The sequence below is a fragment of the Orussus abietinus genome, unplaced genomic scaffold (assembly GCF_000612105.2).
Source record: "Orussus abietinus isolate OABI.00-Male unplaced genomic scaffold, Oabi_2.0 scaffold740, whole genome shotgun sequence".
Taxonomy (NCBI): Eukaryota; Metazoa; Arthropoda; class Insecta; order Hymenoptera; family Orussidae; genus Orussus; species Orussus abietinus.
Genome location: NW_019394903.1, coordinates 2,985 through 18,434, shown reverse-complemented (window position 1 = coordinate 18,434; position 15,450 = coordinate 2,985). Strand labels below are relative to the sequence as shown.

The window sequence follows — 15,450 nt, the reverse complement described above, 5'->3', positions numbered from 1 at the left end:
TGAGACACGACTCGCGCTCTCTTCGCTCCTGTAAAAGTTGGAACTGCTTCCAAAGAGGCGAAATATTCGTGACCGGTAAAACAGTACGGTATGAATGAAATGCCATCTCGCGGTCAAAATATGAATTGCTTTCGAAAGGGTGAGACCTTTTACCGTTGATAAAAGAATATGGTCCAAAGGAAGTGCCACCTAGCGATCAGAAGGCAAACTGGTTGCAAAGGGGCAATAACATTATCTTACATTATCGGTAAGGATATCCGAATGTAAAGCATTCAAACTTGTGATTTTCCTACATTGAATGATTATAGAAGTAGATATTTTAGAACAGACTCTCTTTATAAAAAAAAAGGCCGCAAAATTAACAGGAGTGATCTGTCAATCTCTTTTTCATTACCTCGACATTTTCTTATAAAAATCATTGTCATCTTCTTTAGCTAACAAGGGAAGTTCCCCAACCTGAAAATTCTAAAAGTTTTGAACCTTGAGGATATTTAGAGTGTGTCCAGGTTAGTTATTTTTTTTTGCAAAAAATAATTTTGAAGGGATGAAATCGTCCCTTAAAAATTATTCGATTTTCAATATACATTTAATTTCTCGCTAACGATGAGAGATACGACGAAATGTTTCCAATAAAAGATAATTCTCGGGATAAGAATTATCATTAAGTGAAATAAAAAATAAATAAATTTAAACAATTGCAAAAAAATATTGTAAAAATGCAAATAATAATTTTTATGAGATTGGATTCTTCAGTAAATATTACTATATATTGAAAATATAACAACGTAGGCCCATCATTTTTTTATTTAAAAAATGTACCCTTAATTGTACAAAAAACTTGCTTAAGGACAATTTTCAGAATTTCTTCTTATGGTTTTTAGTAAACCGCTTATAACACCAACCAATTTGCATAGGATTTCCATTCATCTCTGCATAGGATAAGTCGGACTTTGGGTATGTCTCTACCACTTAATTTTATTTAACATCGAATTAACTTTGTGGTAGAGATGCGCTCAAAGTCGGATTTATCTAATCCGATATTGAATAAACACCGACGGTGGAGACTTAGAAAGTGGCAACACTGGGTGACAATTCAAATCTCTTGATTGTGTGGTATATACGTGTGAACGCGTGCGACGTAACCTATGAGTTTTTCATGAATGATTGACTAGTGCTGAATGTTTAATATACCATATAAATCTTAAAGTGAATCTTTTAACACCTATTTTCTGTATATTACTAAACACTATCGATATATCTTTCAAGTATATAACGTACGTGCTATGTACATCTGTGATTGATATTCACTGACAGCTATTTAAATTTATCTAATCGTAGGGTTTGTCAAGTAAGGAAAATTTCCTGACCCATACAACAATAATTTTGACTTTAGTACGAGTTTTCTTATCATGATTAGAAGTACCAATGTAACGAAACTGATGATTATCATCATCCCTTGCTAAAAATTTACATGGTATTAACAGAATTAATTTGAAGATTTGTCAATAAAACATTTCAGAGTAAATTTTACTGTTGCAGTAGTAGCATTAGATTTGATAGCCAGTAGTTTGGTATGTTCCGTACAAAAACCCTATATATTTCATGTAAATTTGGTTCTAGACAATCATATATCATGTTAATTTAAAAAGTAGGAAAACTTAAAGTGATGATGTGGCATTGTTATCAGTTGTAAACAATTATGTAAATATTGCCTAATACACTCCCAATTAACTTGATGATTTTATTTGTTTATGGATTAATAGTATACCCTGTTGATCGCTGTAACTAAGCTGCTGTTATCCGAGACATGGCCACAAGTTCAATCAAGTATGCGCATGTTGCTATCGTTTTGTGATCGGTGCACATGAAGCAAGCAGTGTTTAAATACCAAAGCTCTTATTAACGGAGTTAATGAGAGAATCAGCATGTATTTACTCAGCCAAGATTGTTCCCTGACACATGGATAACATGGAGGGAGTATGTGTCCCATAATGTGCAAGTGGCAGGTAATTCATTCTTATATTATTTTTAAAGAAAATAAAATTTTATCTTTCTAAACCTTTCCATTAGTTTTTCAATTTGATCATTAAAATTATAGTATCTGCGATTTCAAATTCACCGGGCACCTACTTCTGGTCATTATTGTGTATAATTGAGAGAATACTATTAGGGGATACTTTTAATTTCTCTTTGTTCATAAACATTCAAATTTGATACAACATTTATTAGCCATATCATAATTTAATGATGCATGGTAGCACAATTAATAAATAAAAAACAAGAGGACATTCTTAGAATGTTATGATTTTTGCACTTTTAAATTCATTATGTTTAAGTATGAAGTTATCAAATGTATATAAACAAAATATCAATATTATAATTAGCAATTACAAGGGAGGTATATGAGGTATTCATTATCTGCTTTACACATTCTGACATATTTAATTGAAAATATGGAACATTTATTTCTTTTATGTTCTATTTTGCAAATTCAATAAGTAAAACTCACCTCAAATGTTGATGCTCAAAATTCAGTATTTTTTACATTCTAACGTGTCGAAGATGGAATCTTTCAACTTATTGGACATTAGTGAAGAACCAAGAATTCTAATCTTGCATTATTTCAATTAGGAATCGTCTTGTATTTTTTGTAATGGAATGTATGTTGTATATATGTATCTGCACATGTGTGTGCGTGATATGAGCGTATGCTGCATGGCATATACCAGGACACTGTTTTCTTATCATTGTAATTTATGCAGCTGATTGTAGTAAACAATTAACCATTTCGATTTTTGGATTCTAATTAGGTTATATAAAAGACACTGAGAAATTTAATTGACATCGATAAAATAAAATTCATCCATACCCTTTTTGGTGGTCATGCCACTTTGAATACGTAAGTGGTAACATAAGCCGGCGTGCCATGTTATCGACATTTGTATTTATGTTGATGATAGTTTACTCTATGTTGACAATTACATGAAATGAAGTGTTCTATGTGTTATTTCAATAGAATAGTTATAAAGTGATCGAAGGAAAACTCTTGAATTCCCATGGATTCATGATTTTTGATACTCTAATGGATCAATGGCACCACTGATGCTATCTGCAATTAAATGTTCGCTTTAAAAACACGTGTTGCCCATGGGACAAGTCAGCATTCTCTTGCAATTGTCCATGAAAGTATTTTCCATATTTTCCCATCTGACTGTAATATTCCATTTCTGCAATATTTTAAATTGTTCGAGCAAGACCAGGACGTTGACTAAATAGCACTGAAACTTAATGGATTTTATGAACCTCAAATGTATGAATCAACAATAAATGATTGTACTTCATTGAAGTGTACAGTAAAAAACTTTTCATATTAATTTTATTATAGAAAATACATAATTTGGAACTTAGTACGAGGATATTGACGGAATAGCATGTTTGATAACTCTTTTAGTTTAAGTGGCAGGTTTCGGAGTATTGGTTAGGATAACAATACTTTTTACCAAATATTTGATGTACATATTCATCATCAAGAATACTTCAAAAAATTATTAATTATTTGTAGTTCAATTCCATATTTTGAATTTATTGATATTAAAAACCAAGAATGTCCAACGTCATGTATAGACAGTACACGTTTGAAACAGTTTGAAGTGTAAAGAAATAAATATAAGTGCTCAGAATGTTCACCACTAAGTACAGTCAATGAGAAATTTATATTGATTACATTAGTTTCAGATAGTTATATTGGTTACATTAGTTTGTAGTGCATTTGGTTTGGTTAGGCTTAGACTCACTGAAAAGATGATTTCATATTATATCGCTATGCATCACGATAGATTCCAAAAAGCTTCTACATCAAATTAGTTTGAGGAGTTGACATGTCTTTCCTGGGTATTTCGTTTTCTTAACAGATAGTTTACATGCGCAGTAAAAATTATGATTTATTATGACGCCGTTGCTTTTGCATTATGGCAGATCCCAGGACATCAATGAATTTAACTAAAATCATAAAGTCCGTCATTATTTCTATATCGAATCATATATCAGGAAATTCGGGCGAGTTTCGCGCCAAATACATTGAAAAGCATACGCGAACGGCGCCAAAGACTTAATTCCAACGTTCAACACTTCAGTTTGATAAATATTTATTTCTCAATTAAAATAAATTATGGACCCATGTTTGGCATAATAAAAGTAGGTTTTGTGGAGCTTGTAATTTTTCCAAACTTTTTAGTCATCCGCCATACGCTACGCCAATCGGAAGATATTTTAGGTCACGTTTCGCTCACTTAACGTGTTTATCATCGTTTTCTGCCTGCATTCCTTTCGTCGCACTTGTATTCCTCTCAAGTTCCGTAGAGTTGCCGCAAGTGGCATCATGGTAGATTCGTTATAAGGCTGGGGTCCTGTTAGGTCGGGGATCGTTTGCTCAGGAGTGGCGCTAACGGTTGCCTGAGGACATCGATCGGACCGGGCCTCGTGGGTCGTTTTGGGGACTCGCTTCGAGATGGTTGAAATCAGTCAAAGACCTCGTCGAGTAAAGTAACAAGGATACCTTATTTCAGGTGCCTCGTGGTTGACAGGAATAACCGTAGACTCGTCGACTTCGGACTATTCGACCAGGGTTACAGGTGCCTCGCAAGCAGGTTGAGAGACGGTTCAGCCCGTTTGAGAATTTTTGCTCGAGGACTCTTTGGAGCTCGCACAAAATATCTACTGATTCCTTTTTAACGGCTATATACAGCCAGCTGTTCTTACGTTTTAATTGGGTCCACGTGGTGATTTGTAGGCGGATAAATCTAACATTGCAATTTCTTTTGATATCGGTGTCCCCGATAGTGAGCAGGTCGGTTTCACAGGATTTATATAGAGGGAAGTATAGAAGGGTTGCTCTTAAATGCACATTTTGATATTGCGTAGCGGTTTGCATTTTTCGCTACCGAGTTCATTTAGGAGCATAAAATGCTGTCAATTAGGCGTAATAATTTGGCGTTTTCTAGGGCTTATGTATGTAAATATATCACCTTGGAACGGGGCTGGAATCGGTATGAGATTATCGGTTAATGGTATTGTTATAACATATATCAGTCGTCCATTGAGAGAGAGTTCTGTTGGTTACTAACTTTAATCAAATCGTGAGCATGGGCAGGCACGAGTGTTACGGGGAAATCTTGATTTTGGCGGAGTAGTTTTGATTTTTATGAGAGTGTCCATTCGGTGAGTTGGTGAGAGGATGTCGGGGTGAATCAGTCCCTTAAATGCGAGCATGACGGCATTAGTTAATGTCGTAAGCGCTGATTCATACGAGTTAATTAGACTCGAGAGTTCGATAACGTGAGCGTTCATTTCTACTTGTATTTTCGCGTCGCACGACTCTCCCACGTGGTCCATTATATATTGTTGTATCGTTTCTATTTTTCCTTGTATTTTTTTCGAACTCCGTTTTTTATTTCGTCGATCGTGATATTTAGGTTGGTCACGAAACCTTGGATTATGTTGGTTTGTTCCTTGACCAGTGTTGCTACTTGTTTATCGTCTTCGTAAATTATGTCGATCTGATCGTTAGAGTATATCGCGTCACCAGCGTCGAGAGTTCCGAACAATATTTTCGAGATAGTGCCAGACATCCTTGGGCAACCGGTTGGTAGGAGACTTTGTGATTTTACTATAATTTGGGATAAATCTTCTATAGTGCCAGTTAGTCCTAGGAATTGTTTAATCTGTTTGGCACTTTTCGGAGCAGGGTATGATTTTATGGCTTTGATCTTGTTAGGGTTGGGCTTTTCCGATATAGTATAGCCCAGGTATGCTACCTCGGTCTTCAGGAACTCGTATTTGTCAGGCTGTATTTGTAGATTATTATCCCTAAGCCTGTTAAATAGATTACGAAGTTTTATGTCGTGTTCTTGAAGTGATCTCGCGTAAATGACGATATTGTCCAGATAAACGAACATCTCGTTATTTTGCAATCCGGAGAGAACACTGTTTATTAATCTCTGAAAGGTTGCTGGTGCATTCTTTAATCCAAAAGGCATCCGTGTGTATTCATAATGTCCTGTCGGGGTGGAGAATGCGGTTTTATAACTGTCGGCAGGGTCTACTTCAATCTGATGGAACCCTGAGGCCAAATCTATCGTTGTAAAATATTTGGCGCTGCTCAACTAATCGAGGATTTCCGTAATGTTGGGAAGCGAATATGCATCTGTGATTGTTTTCTCGTTGAGTTTTCTATAATCGATGACGACGCGCCATTTTCGTCGTCCTTGGGCATCGAGTTTTTTAGGAACTGCGCAAAGAGGTGAATTGGAAGGAGAGCTGGAGGGCGTAATGATGCCTTGAGTAAGCAATTCGTTCATTTGTCTGTGAACTTCCTCTTTGTAGATTTCGGTATATCGGCACTGCATCACAGTAATGAGGGGTGCTATCCGTGGTAGGAATCGAATGTGTCATGGCGTGGGTGTAAATTAGCATGTCGCCAGGTAGATAGAAGATATCATAAAACTCTTCTAGGAGTGGAACGAGGCTCGAGTGTTCCTTGGCATTTAAATGTTTAATTCTAAGACTTTCGTGTAGTAAGTTCATGCGGTTCGCGCTAGTGTTGATTGAAAGGACGAATGTACGTTCATGATTTCGAGTTTCAATTCTGAATGACTCTCGCAATGAGGATTTATTTAGAGATGCACTACCCATAATCGTAGGGTCAGTGATTAGATTGTTGAATTGTCTTTTCGTTGGACAATGGCGTATTATTTGGGAATAAGTCACTCAGTGGCGGATGATTTGGAAATACGTCGCTCGATGGCGGGTAGTGTGGAAGCAGAGATGAGTTGTAATGAGATACCAGTTATAACATTAACACTTTTATAATTAAATTTTCTTCCGATACCGGTTTTAACATTAACACTAGTATTGAAAGAAAATTTAATTATCTGCAAAAGTAAAAGAATTGATGTTATAACTGCTACCAGAGGAAATTTTAATTATTTGCAAAAGTAAAAGTGATGTTAAAACCTGGTATCAGAAGAGGATTTACTTATTTTCAAAAATAAAAGAGTTGATGTTAAAATAGGTATCGAAAGAAAACTAAAAATCATTTGTAATGTAGACATGAGGAAAGTATCGATGTACCAGTACACGAAACTGGAAGTGTGAACTGGTATCGAACGAAAATTGAAACTGGTATCATAAGAAAATTAAAACTGGTGTCGAAAGAAAATTGAAGCTGGTGTTGAAAGTAAACTACTGTTACGAGGCTACCCGATTTTCCTCAAAATAGAGAGGTGCACATTCTATTAAATATGCGTCAACTACCGGAAGACAAATATCGAATCCAAGGCAACGATAGTACCATCTGATTAAACCGGAAAAATAACAACGAGTGGAGCAATCATCGAGGAATGTTTTGGCTTATTCGCACGCCTTCCGCACCGAACTGCACTCTTGACCAAAACACGGGACCTACTCTTCCGTCAACATAGTGACTTCCTGAGCATGTCCAATCAAGCTTCTAACAACAAAATCCAAAAACAAGGAAATTGGACCCTGTCCTCTACAGGCATCTCAAGGATAAGATCTCGTATAAAAACGGCACCGAAAAAGAGCAGCGAGCAGTCAAAAAAGGGCAGTCTAAGGAGTTCAGTCTCAGGAGCTAGTTTTAGACGATCAGTCAGTCTATACTCCGTGTGCTTGGGGCTCTCTGAAGAGTTGACCGTACTGTAGTAATAGTTGTGCGTTTCGGCACTCCGACATCCACGAGTCAACAGTGAGAAGAACGACGGCGCTGCGAATTCCGGACCAGCGGGAGAATCTTAGGAAACTCCAACCCTAGGGCACGCCCCGGTTTGAAGGCGTTCACGTGCAGTTCATCGCAACCGGCAGGACGTAGTAGAGACGTCACCGGAAGTATAGGCCTCTGCGAAGCCAAGGTACAGATCCTCTTCGAAGAGCTCCACTCTTTCACTCTTCTACTCTTTCAATCTTTCATCACTCTATTTCGAACCCTATTCCAAATTACTAACCCGCAACAGAATTCGGTATTCACCTTCTGGTAACGACTACCAAATTCTACCTTCTCAAGTATAAATCGCAACTTATTAACCGCCCTTGCTGAGTAAGGCAAAGCGCACCTTGCAAGCAAAGAATCTCGTGTCAGCATTCCGCAATTGATACGCGGACATATATCGTTACACTTCCGCAAGCCGCTAGCGCGCAGCCTCCAACGTCTTTGTCTCGTCTCGCGACGATCCGCTTAGCACACCTTACCCCCATGGACATTGTACCCCTTGCATAAATAGAACTGTTTCATTCAACATAAAACGACGACTTGATTCTCACGAAACCTTAAAACCCTCCTATGTCCTCATTGCAACTTTCCAATCACCCTCTGAGGACCAAAAACCTATCGATCCCACTAAAGAGGTTGACCTAGCCGCTCGGGTCATCCTCTCTATATTTCTCAAATCATAAACTGGTTACGCGTGCGTACGAGTTAATTTCTCTAGAAACAGTATACCGCTCGGAGGAATCTGAAAAATTCTCCCGGCCTCGCTAGTCACTCGGCCCCACGTAACACTACAATTTATTATAATTATGAATACGTAGAAAATATCGAGTTACAAGTACATCAAGATGAAAGTATTAAAATGTTAAACTGTTATCGGAAGAAAATTGAGTTAAATGTTAATGTAAAAGAGAACTCGAGATCAGAAAGTATCAATACCAGCGTATTACCAACACGAGTACGTGAGCCGTCAACGGCGACTGGTAGATGGCACCGCCATCGCGAGTGCGCGAGCCCCTACCAGAAATTTGTTGCGTCGCCCTTGGGGGCAAAAGCGGTGATAGCTAACGTACGAATGTAGAGGGCAGCACAGGATGCGATCGCGCGAACCTGTCCGTGAGCATCTCTGTTGGAAATATGTCGCTCGATGGCGAATCGTTCGGAAATACGTCGTTCCATGGCGGATCATTTGTAAATACGTCGCTCGATGGCGGATAATTTGGAAATACGTCGCGCAATGGCGGATTATTGGAGTGGAGTTGAAGGATTCGGCGTAAAGATTCGAACTGGTTCCGCGAATTTGGGCCCTCGGGTAATTAGTTTCGCTAAATGATTCCAGTTCTAACGCCGGTAAGACTAACTTGCTATCATTTTCGCTTCGGTTAGCTATGCTACGCAGTTGTCGGAATCTACCGACATTAGGCTATCGCCTAATAAAATATCTTTTTCGACTTTTTGTCGATGAATTATCCCGGTCTACACTCCTGGATTAAGAACGGGCATCTTAACAAAACTGACTGTTCGTGCCGCTAGGGTTACAGCACAACTCCCTGTGAACGGATATGATATATCGCGAAGATTTAGACTGTTGGTTTTATACGAAATACTTGCCTTTTCTGAGCGGAAGAATGATTCTCCCAGGATGCCTGCCTGTTTTAATATTAGTCCTGCCTCTACTATGTGGAATTTGTGTGGCCTACCATTGATAGTCAAGAAGAAGGTATAGCCTACGGTTGTGACGTTTGTGACACATGGCATTGAGACGCCTATTCCGCATAATCGGAGTAGTTCGTCATCGTAAAATAGTGCGTCTGGTCTAACGTGGCATCCTTTTATCAAACTAATTTCCGCTCCAATATCTGTCAGAAACATAATTTTGTCACCTTTTATTGTGGAACGGGGAAGATTACTGAGTTCCTTGCTACTCCGAGGGAGAGGGTAAGGGCTCGATCGTAACCTGATTGACGGGGCGCTGTTGATTGGTGCCAAGGATGAAAAATTAATCAGAATTACGCTAAACGTCGTGCGTCACATGCGTTGCTGTTTTGATTGGGTTTCATCCTCGATGTATTGACGCGCCGTGCTCTGTCTGGCACATAACTCATTCAGTGGGACTCCGGCCATGCAGTACCATTTCCTCTGCTTTGCGACAAACAGATGAACCCTTTGGGTACGAGCGCCGGATATATCCGGCAAACACCTGATGACCTGTGTGTACGAGTGCAGGATATATCCGGCATCCATCTGATGACCTGTGTGTACGAGCGCCGGATATATCTGGCATCCATGTGACAGCCTGTCTGCACGCGCTCCTGTTCATTTTCGGAGCGGCGCCTCGTACAGCGGAAGTGTCTCGGCGGACAGAGCGCTCGTACCGAAAGGGTTAATAAACATGAACCACATTCGTAGGTTAAACATAAGTGCTGTTTCCTCTGTATCGCGACCAATGAATTATTTTCAGATTACTACATATCGATGACAGCTTTAGGTTAAACACTCATGGCTACTCGAAGTTACATTTATGGTAGTGAGTGGGCGACACTAAACTACCGAAATCTAAATCTTACGACACCAACATATGCTCAGGATTGTAAATTTCGGCTCAAACAGCACTCCTTATTATACGATGCGTGATCACGTGATCCTCGTTACTACCCGTTTTGGAGAAAGGTCTGCATTCCAAAAATGGCGAGACCCTGATCAATAGAGGCAGTCTGCCTTCTAATAGAGCTCCTAATAGAACCGAAAAGGCCGTACAGACAATATCTTAAATAATGATGATCCTTCCACTGCGTCTCTCTTTCTCCTTCTCTCTCCCTCTCCCTCTGCCTCTCTTTGTCCCTGTCTGTCCCTCTCTGTCCCTCTCTTCCCCCCCTCTCTCGCTCCCTCTCTCCCCCCTCACTCCCTCTCACCGATTCGGCAGAAATGTTTTAAAAATTGTTTACATTTTTTATGTTATAGATTCTGTGTTTCAATGCTTCAGTTTAGAAAAGGTATTAATGAACCCGAAGTGACATACTTTTTGCATTTGATACATCGTAGCGATAGTTCTTTAACAATTTGAATTACATAGTTGTATAAATTCTGTGTTTTAATTATTTGGCTGATAAAAGATCGTAATGAACCTAAGAAGAAAGATTGTTTGTATTTGAAGGTTTTAAGCTTCCGCGGTCAGAGTTGTTCTTTAAATTAGTTGGGGCTTTCGGGAGCGACCCGCGTCCATTGTCGCCAGAGGGCCGACGTTTCGCAAACGTTGCACTTCGCTTCATCAGGGCAGACACTGGTAAAATGTATCCCCGTTCTTGGGGCGTCCCCTCTTACAGGGTTGAGGTACATCCAAATTGGCCGGTTCGGGTTGCCTGGTGGGGGGTCGTCAGGAGGGAACTCGACCAATCCGGTTTTGAGAAATTTGATTGGTCAATCAAATTTTATAAAACCAGGGGAGTAGTGTTCCAAATGGGATTCACTTGATATCCTTTGGTGAATAATAATTGATTTCAGTTGTTCTGTGACCGGATTAAGATAATGAAACCGAAATTATAATCAGAAATTATTATTGATGGACACACACACGCACGCGTGCGCGCGGCGAAGTGTTTTTACACCTGATGAAGGTGTTCTTGATTTGATACAGTTGTCTGTGGGTACATATACTTCAACCAGTTATGCTATCAGTATGCCTATATCAGTGGACTATGTCTATCAAACGTACTCTACTAAAAATAGACTACAGCTGTCGTCATTGATTTACCTTCATTTTAAATATATAAATAAATAACTTCGTAAACAGAATATCCACCAATTGATCGATTAATCACTAATTTCTTACAGGTGTCTCTTCTCAAGGACATACTTCATGAATACTTGACTGTCAATGAGAACCAAATGTATCAACCGTATTTATGGGCATTACCTCCTATACTGAAGTGAACTACTTTAAAAATATTTTTGAAAATGACAAATTAAAAATTGTCATGTGGAAAATTTGGAAGTAAAATATTTCCATATGCTTCGTTTCTAGTAAGTTTCGCAAACAAGGAAAATTCCTATAAAGAAGACAAGGTGAACGTAATAACCGTTACAATAAGAGAAACATAAGATTCCACAAAGAATAACCCATGAAAAATTTGCTATCGAAACAATGGCTGCTTTAATTCAAAATTGTTGGCCATTAAGAAGCGGTAATCGCCAATAATCAAATGAAAAAAGAACCGTGCCACGTGATGAGGTACAAAGGTTTGAATTCCATAGGAGCATCGTAATCTTAAAGAAAGAACATTCGTCGATAAAATAGAAGTTTAAAAATGGATACCACAATGCGCTCTAAGGTTCTGAAATTCGCCGATGTGATAATGAGGGTGCCAGCTTTATTTATCATCGATGAATTGCTAAGAATAGGATTGGGCTTTCCTGGAGAAGGTGTTTCGGATACATTCGTCGGTTCCTTCGTGGCAACACCAGAACCGTTTACAGTGCAAGCAGTCAACTCAACACACTATACTTATCAAGCAATTCTTCTATCTGCTCTGAAAGTTAATGCCTGCATTTTGGGTAAGAATTTCCTCCTTTTTATTCTTATAATCTTGTCTATCATATGTTTTAATGATATTAAGTGTATATGTATGTGTTGATTCCTAATTTAGATAAAGAAAGAGAAGGGAGACGATGCTGGGCCCGTAACGCCCAGACGATCGCCCATCACTTTCACCTAATTGTCCACGCGGAACCGTTCGCGTCGCTAGACACAAATTCTGCTGCATACAAACAAAATTGCGCGCCAGACCCCTGTGAAGTTGACGTCTTATAGAATAGCGTGTCACTTCTTAGTAGCAGTTCTAGCAGCGTCCATAGTAGTTCAACAGTTTGCAATAAGTTGCAGACATAGTTCCGCTCGTATACTCCCAAAAATTGTACATTGAAAAAATGACCCGCTAACTAACACACATCACGTCACAACATCTCACAAATGTAGCTCTAAATTTAGAAATACTCGGTGAATTCCCTGCTTGAACATACGTTTGAACACTGGTTCCGCATAGTTCATCCGAAAAATGGCGCTCCTTGAGCATTTAGTTCACAAAATTCTCCCTGAAGCGCCCCTGTTGTTGTATTTTACTCGCGCGTCCTCCCTGCGATAACTTATCGTCGGGGCGTGCTCTTCTTTCGCATAGGTCGGTGTCGATGGTCGCGGCGTCTCCCTCTCCCGGTGTCCTCACGACCGCGTAGCGTGTTGATCCTCCCGGTAAGGATGTTCGTACCTCGGTATCGATTTTTGTTCTCTGTTATCATAAGTGGTAGGCGTATTTTCTGGTTCCCACTCGTACGTATCCGCGTTGCGACGATATTTAATTCGCGTGGCGTTTACTGATCCAGCCTAGTCGAATGCTTCTAGTAACTCGAGGAAATCCGACAGACGCTTAATTTCTCGCGAAATACACGCGTGATGGATCATGTCGGAGTAATGTTGCGAGAGCTATTTTATAATATCGGTGTCGCTGAGGTTCGCGGAGAGGTCGCGCGCGTTCCCGATTAATTGCATCGCGAATTCGGTTCCGGTTAATCTTCGTCGCTCGTCGTACCATCCGTATTCTAATAACCTTCGGATCCGGTATTGAGTGTCCTTACTCCAGAACCTTTTTAAGAAGATCCTCTTGAAGTCTTCTACATTAGCTACCTCATCACTCATGAGGTACCACCGATCGCATGCTGCATCTTTTAAGCTTTGCCCTATTATCGTTTTTGTCGCGAAGTCGCTCACAGCTATCGTAATACAATATTGTTTTAGGTATTTTATGAATTTAACTGGCCTACCAGTTTTTGATCCGATAAACGCCGGCACTTCTAATTTTATCGGATACCCGTCCGAAAATCCGGTTCGGGTTGCAGGTCCTATATTGCTAGAAGTTTCGCGCGTCTGCCCTTGCGTTCCTTTTATTTTCGTAATTTTATCGCGATTCCATTTCGCCACGTCCCTAACCATATAAATTGTTATTTATAATGCCCCTATAAACATAAATCAGTTCAGTTATTTCTTAACTTGTATTCTGATAAAAGTATCTCGTTACCCAAAATATCTCTTGCTGTAAGAAGGCAGTGGTGAATTTGTAACGTTATATGTCATTTTGATTAGGGAAAATGTTCTGATAATGAAAGACAAAATTATACGAAGAGTCTATAGAAAGGAACTTGTAACATTTATTTAGCTTCTTGAATAATATCTATATATTTTAAGAAAATTATTATGGAATGTATTCGAAAATTATCATTGTTGATATATTGCTGTTTACAATATAAAATGAATATTTACTTCTTTTTTACATTGTCACATTTTTCAGTAAAAATTATTTATTTATTTATTTTGCAGGTCTTGTGGCGGCATTATGCATATTTATGCTGTGGACGAAACATCTAGTTATTGTTTACTTGTACCTGACTTCAGTCGGTATAATATTTATATCGTATTGGTCAAACGTTAGTACGATGAAGGCGATCGTCACCTACATGAGTTCACACGAGACATCGAACAGTATATTGGATGATATATTGTGTCTAAATTTATCGGAAATTATGAACAATGGTCCAGGCTTCCTGATAATTCAGAATTACATACTGCAATGTATGTTAGCCAGTGTGTTTTGCTACATACATCTTGCTCCGAAGTATTCAATCATTCAGAAGCTACTAGTTCTTAGTTTTATGGCGCCTTCTATCGTAGGAGTTCACCCATTGCCGGTAAGAATTTTAATTTCTTAGAATTAGTCAAACGTATAGAACGAAATTCAAATTATCAGTACATGATTAAACGAACTTATCTGCAAATGAAGTTCTGCCATGATTATATGAAGCGCTTGTCCCGAATACATCAACGTGTCGTACCTCCGTTTCCATGTCAATGTCACCACTGATTTAAGGTGAAATGAAACCCCCCTTAAATCGGTCGATTCGAATGAGACACTTTCTTTAAGGGCATTGGAATAAACTGCTTAAAACTTTGGCACATGACTCGCGAGCACCTAAGAATTATCCTGACACTTTCAAAATTTGGATTTTCGGAAAACAATTTGTTGACAGACTAAAACTAAAATGGCGTCGAGCTCTCATATTTCGATCGATATACAATTATTAAGGCGATGTGAAACACGTCGAGGAACTTGATCGACGTCGATAAAGAAGATTTTTCTAAATGCCTACGTTGCCGACGTTCGTTTTTATATTGACAACTGTGTCGAATTATATTGGATATTGTACCAAATGGCATACTCCACCTGTCGTTTTCGTACATTAATTATAAAGAAATTGAATATAACTCCAGAAATCCTCTGGATTCATGCTTTCTGGGGCCCAAATTGACTGCAGAGGGACCCCCTGCGCCATCTGTGATTACCAGGTCAATTAAATTTTCACTCCGAGACCTCGTATTCCCATCGTTTTAGCATAGAAGCGCATACAACACTTTTTTTGCCTTTATCCCGTTCAAATGCGAGTTTATCGATTACCAGAGTGTTCTAAATTGTCGTAAAATTGTCCTGACCCTTTCGATTCTCATATCAGAGCCTTCGATAATTGTATATTGATCGAAATATGAGAGCTCGACGCCATTTTGGTTCTGGTCTGGGCTAAGTTACAAAATTTTATCCAAAAATCTAAATTTTAAATGTGTCAGGACAATT

The 15,450-nt window shown here is 38.9% G+C and overlaps 1 protein-coding gene across 2 annotated transcripts; it reads left to right on the top strand.

The window, feature by feature from the left end:
- The first annotated feature begins 1,128 nt into the window (after positions 1-1,128).
- On the top strand, positions 1,129-14,738 carry LOC105698944 (protein TRC8 homolog). Of its 2 annotated transcripts, none has more exons than XM_023433457.1 (4): positions 1,129-1,274; positions 1,764-2,006; positions 11,612-12,331; positions 14,145-14,738. In XM_023433457.1, exons 3-4 carry the CDS (start codon positions 12,085-12,087, stop codon positions 14,531-14,533), a joined length of 636 nt encoding a protein of 211 aa, XP_023289225.1. In that variant the 5' UTR covers positions 1,129-1,274; positions 1,764-2,006; positions 11,612-12,084; the 3' UTR covers positions 14,534-14,738. The 2 variants fall into 2 exon arrangements, with proteins under 2 accessions (XP_023289225.1, XP_023289224.1); XM_023433456.1 differs by having other exon boundaries at positions 1,129-1,348.
- The last annotated feature ends 712 nt before the right edge of the window (positions 14,739-15,450 follow it).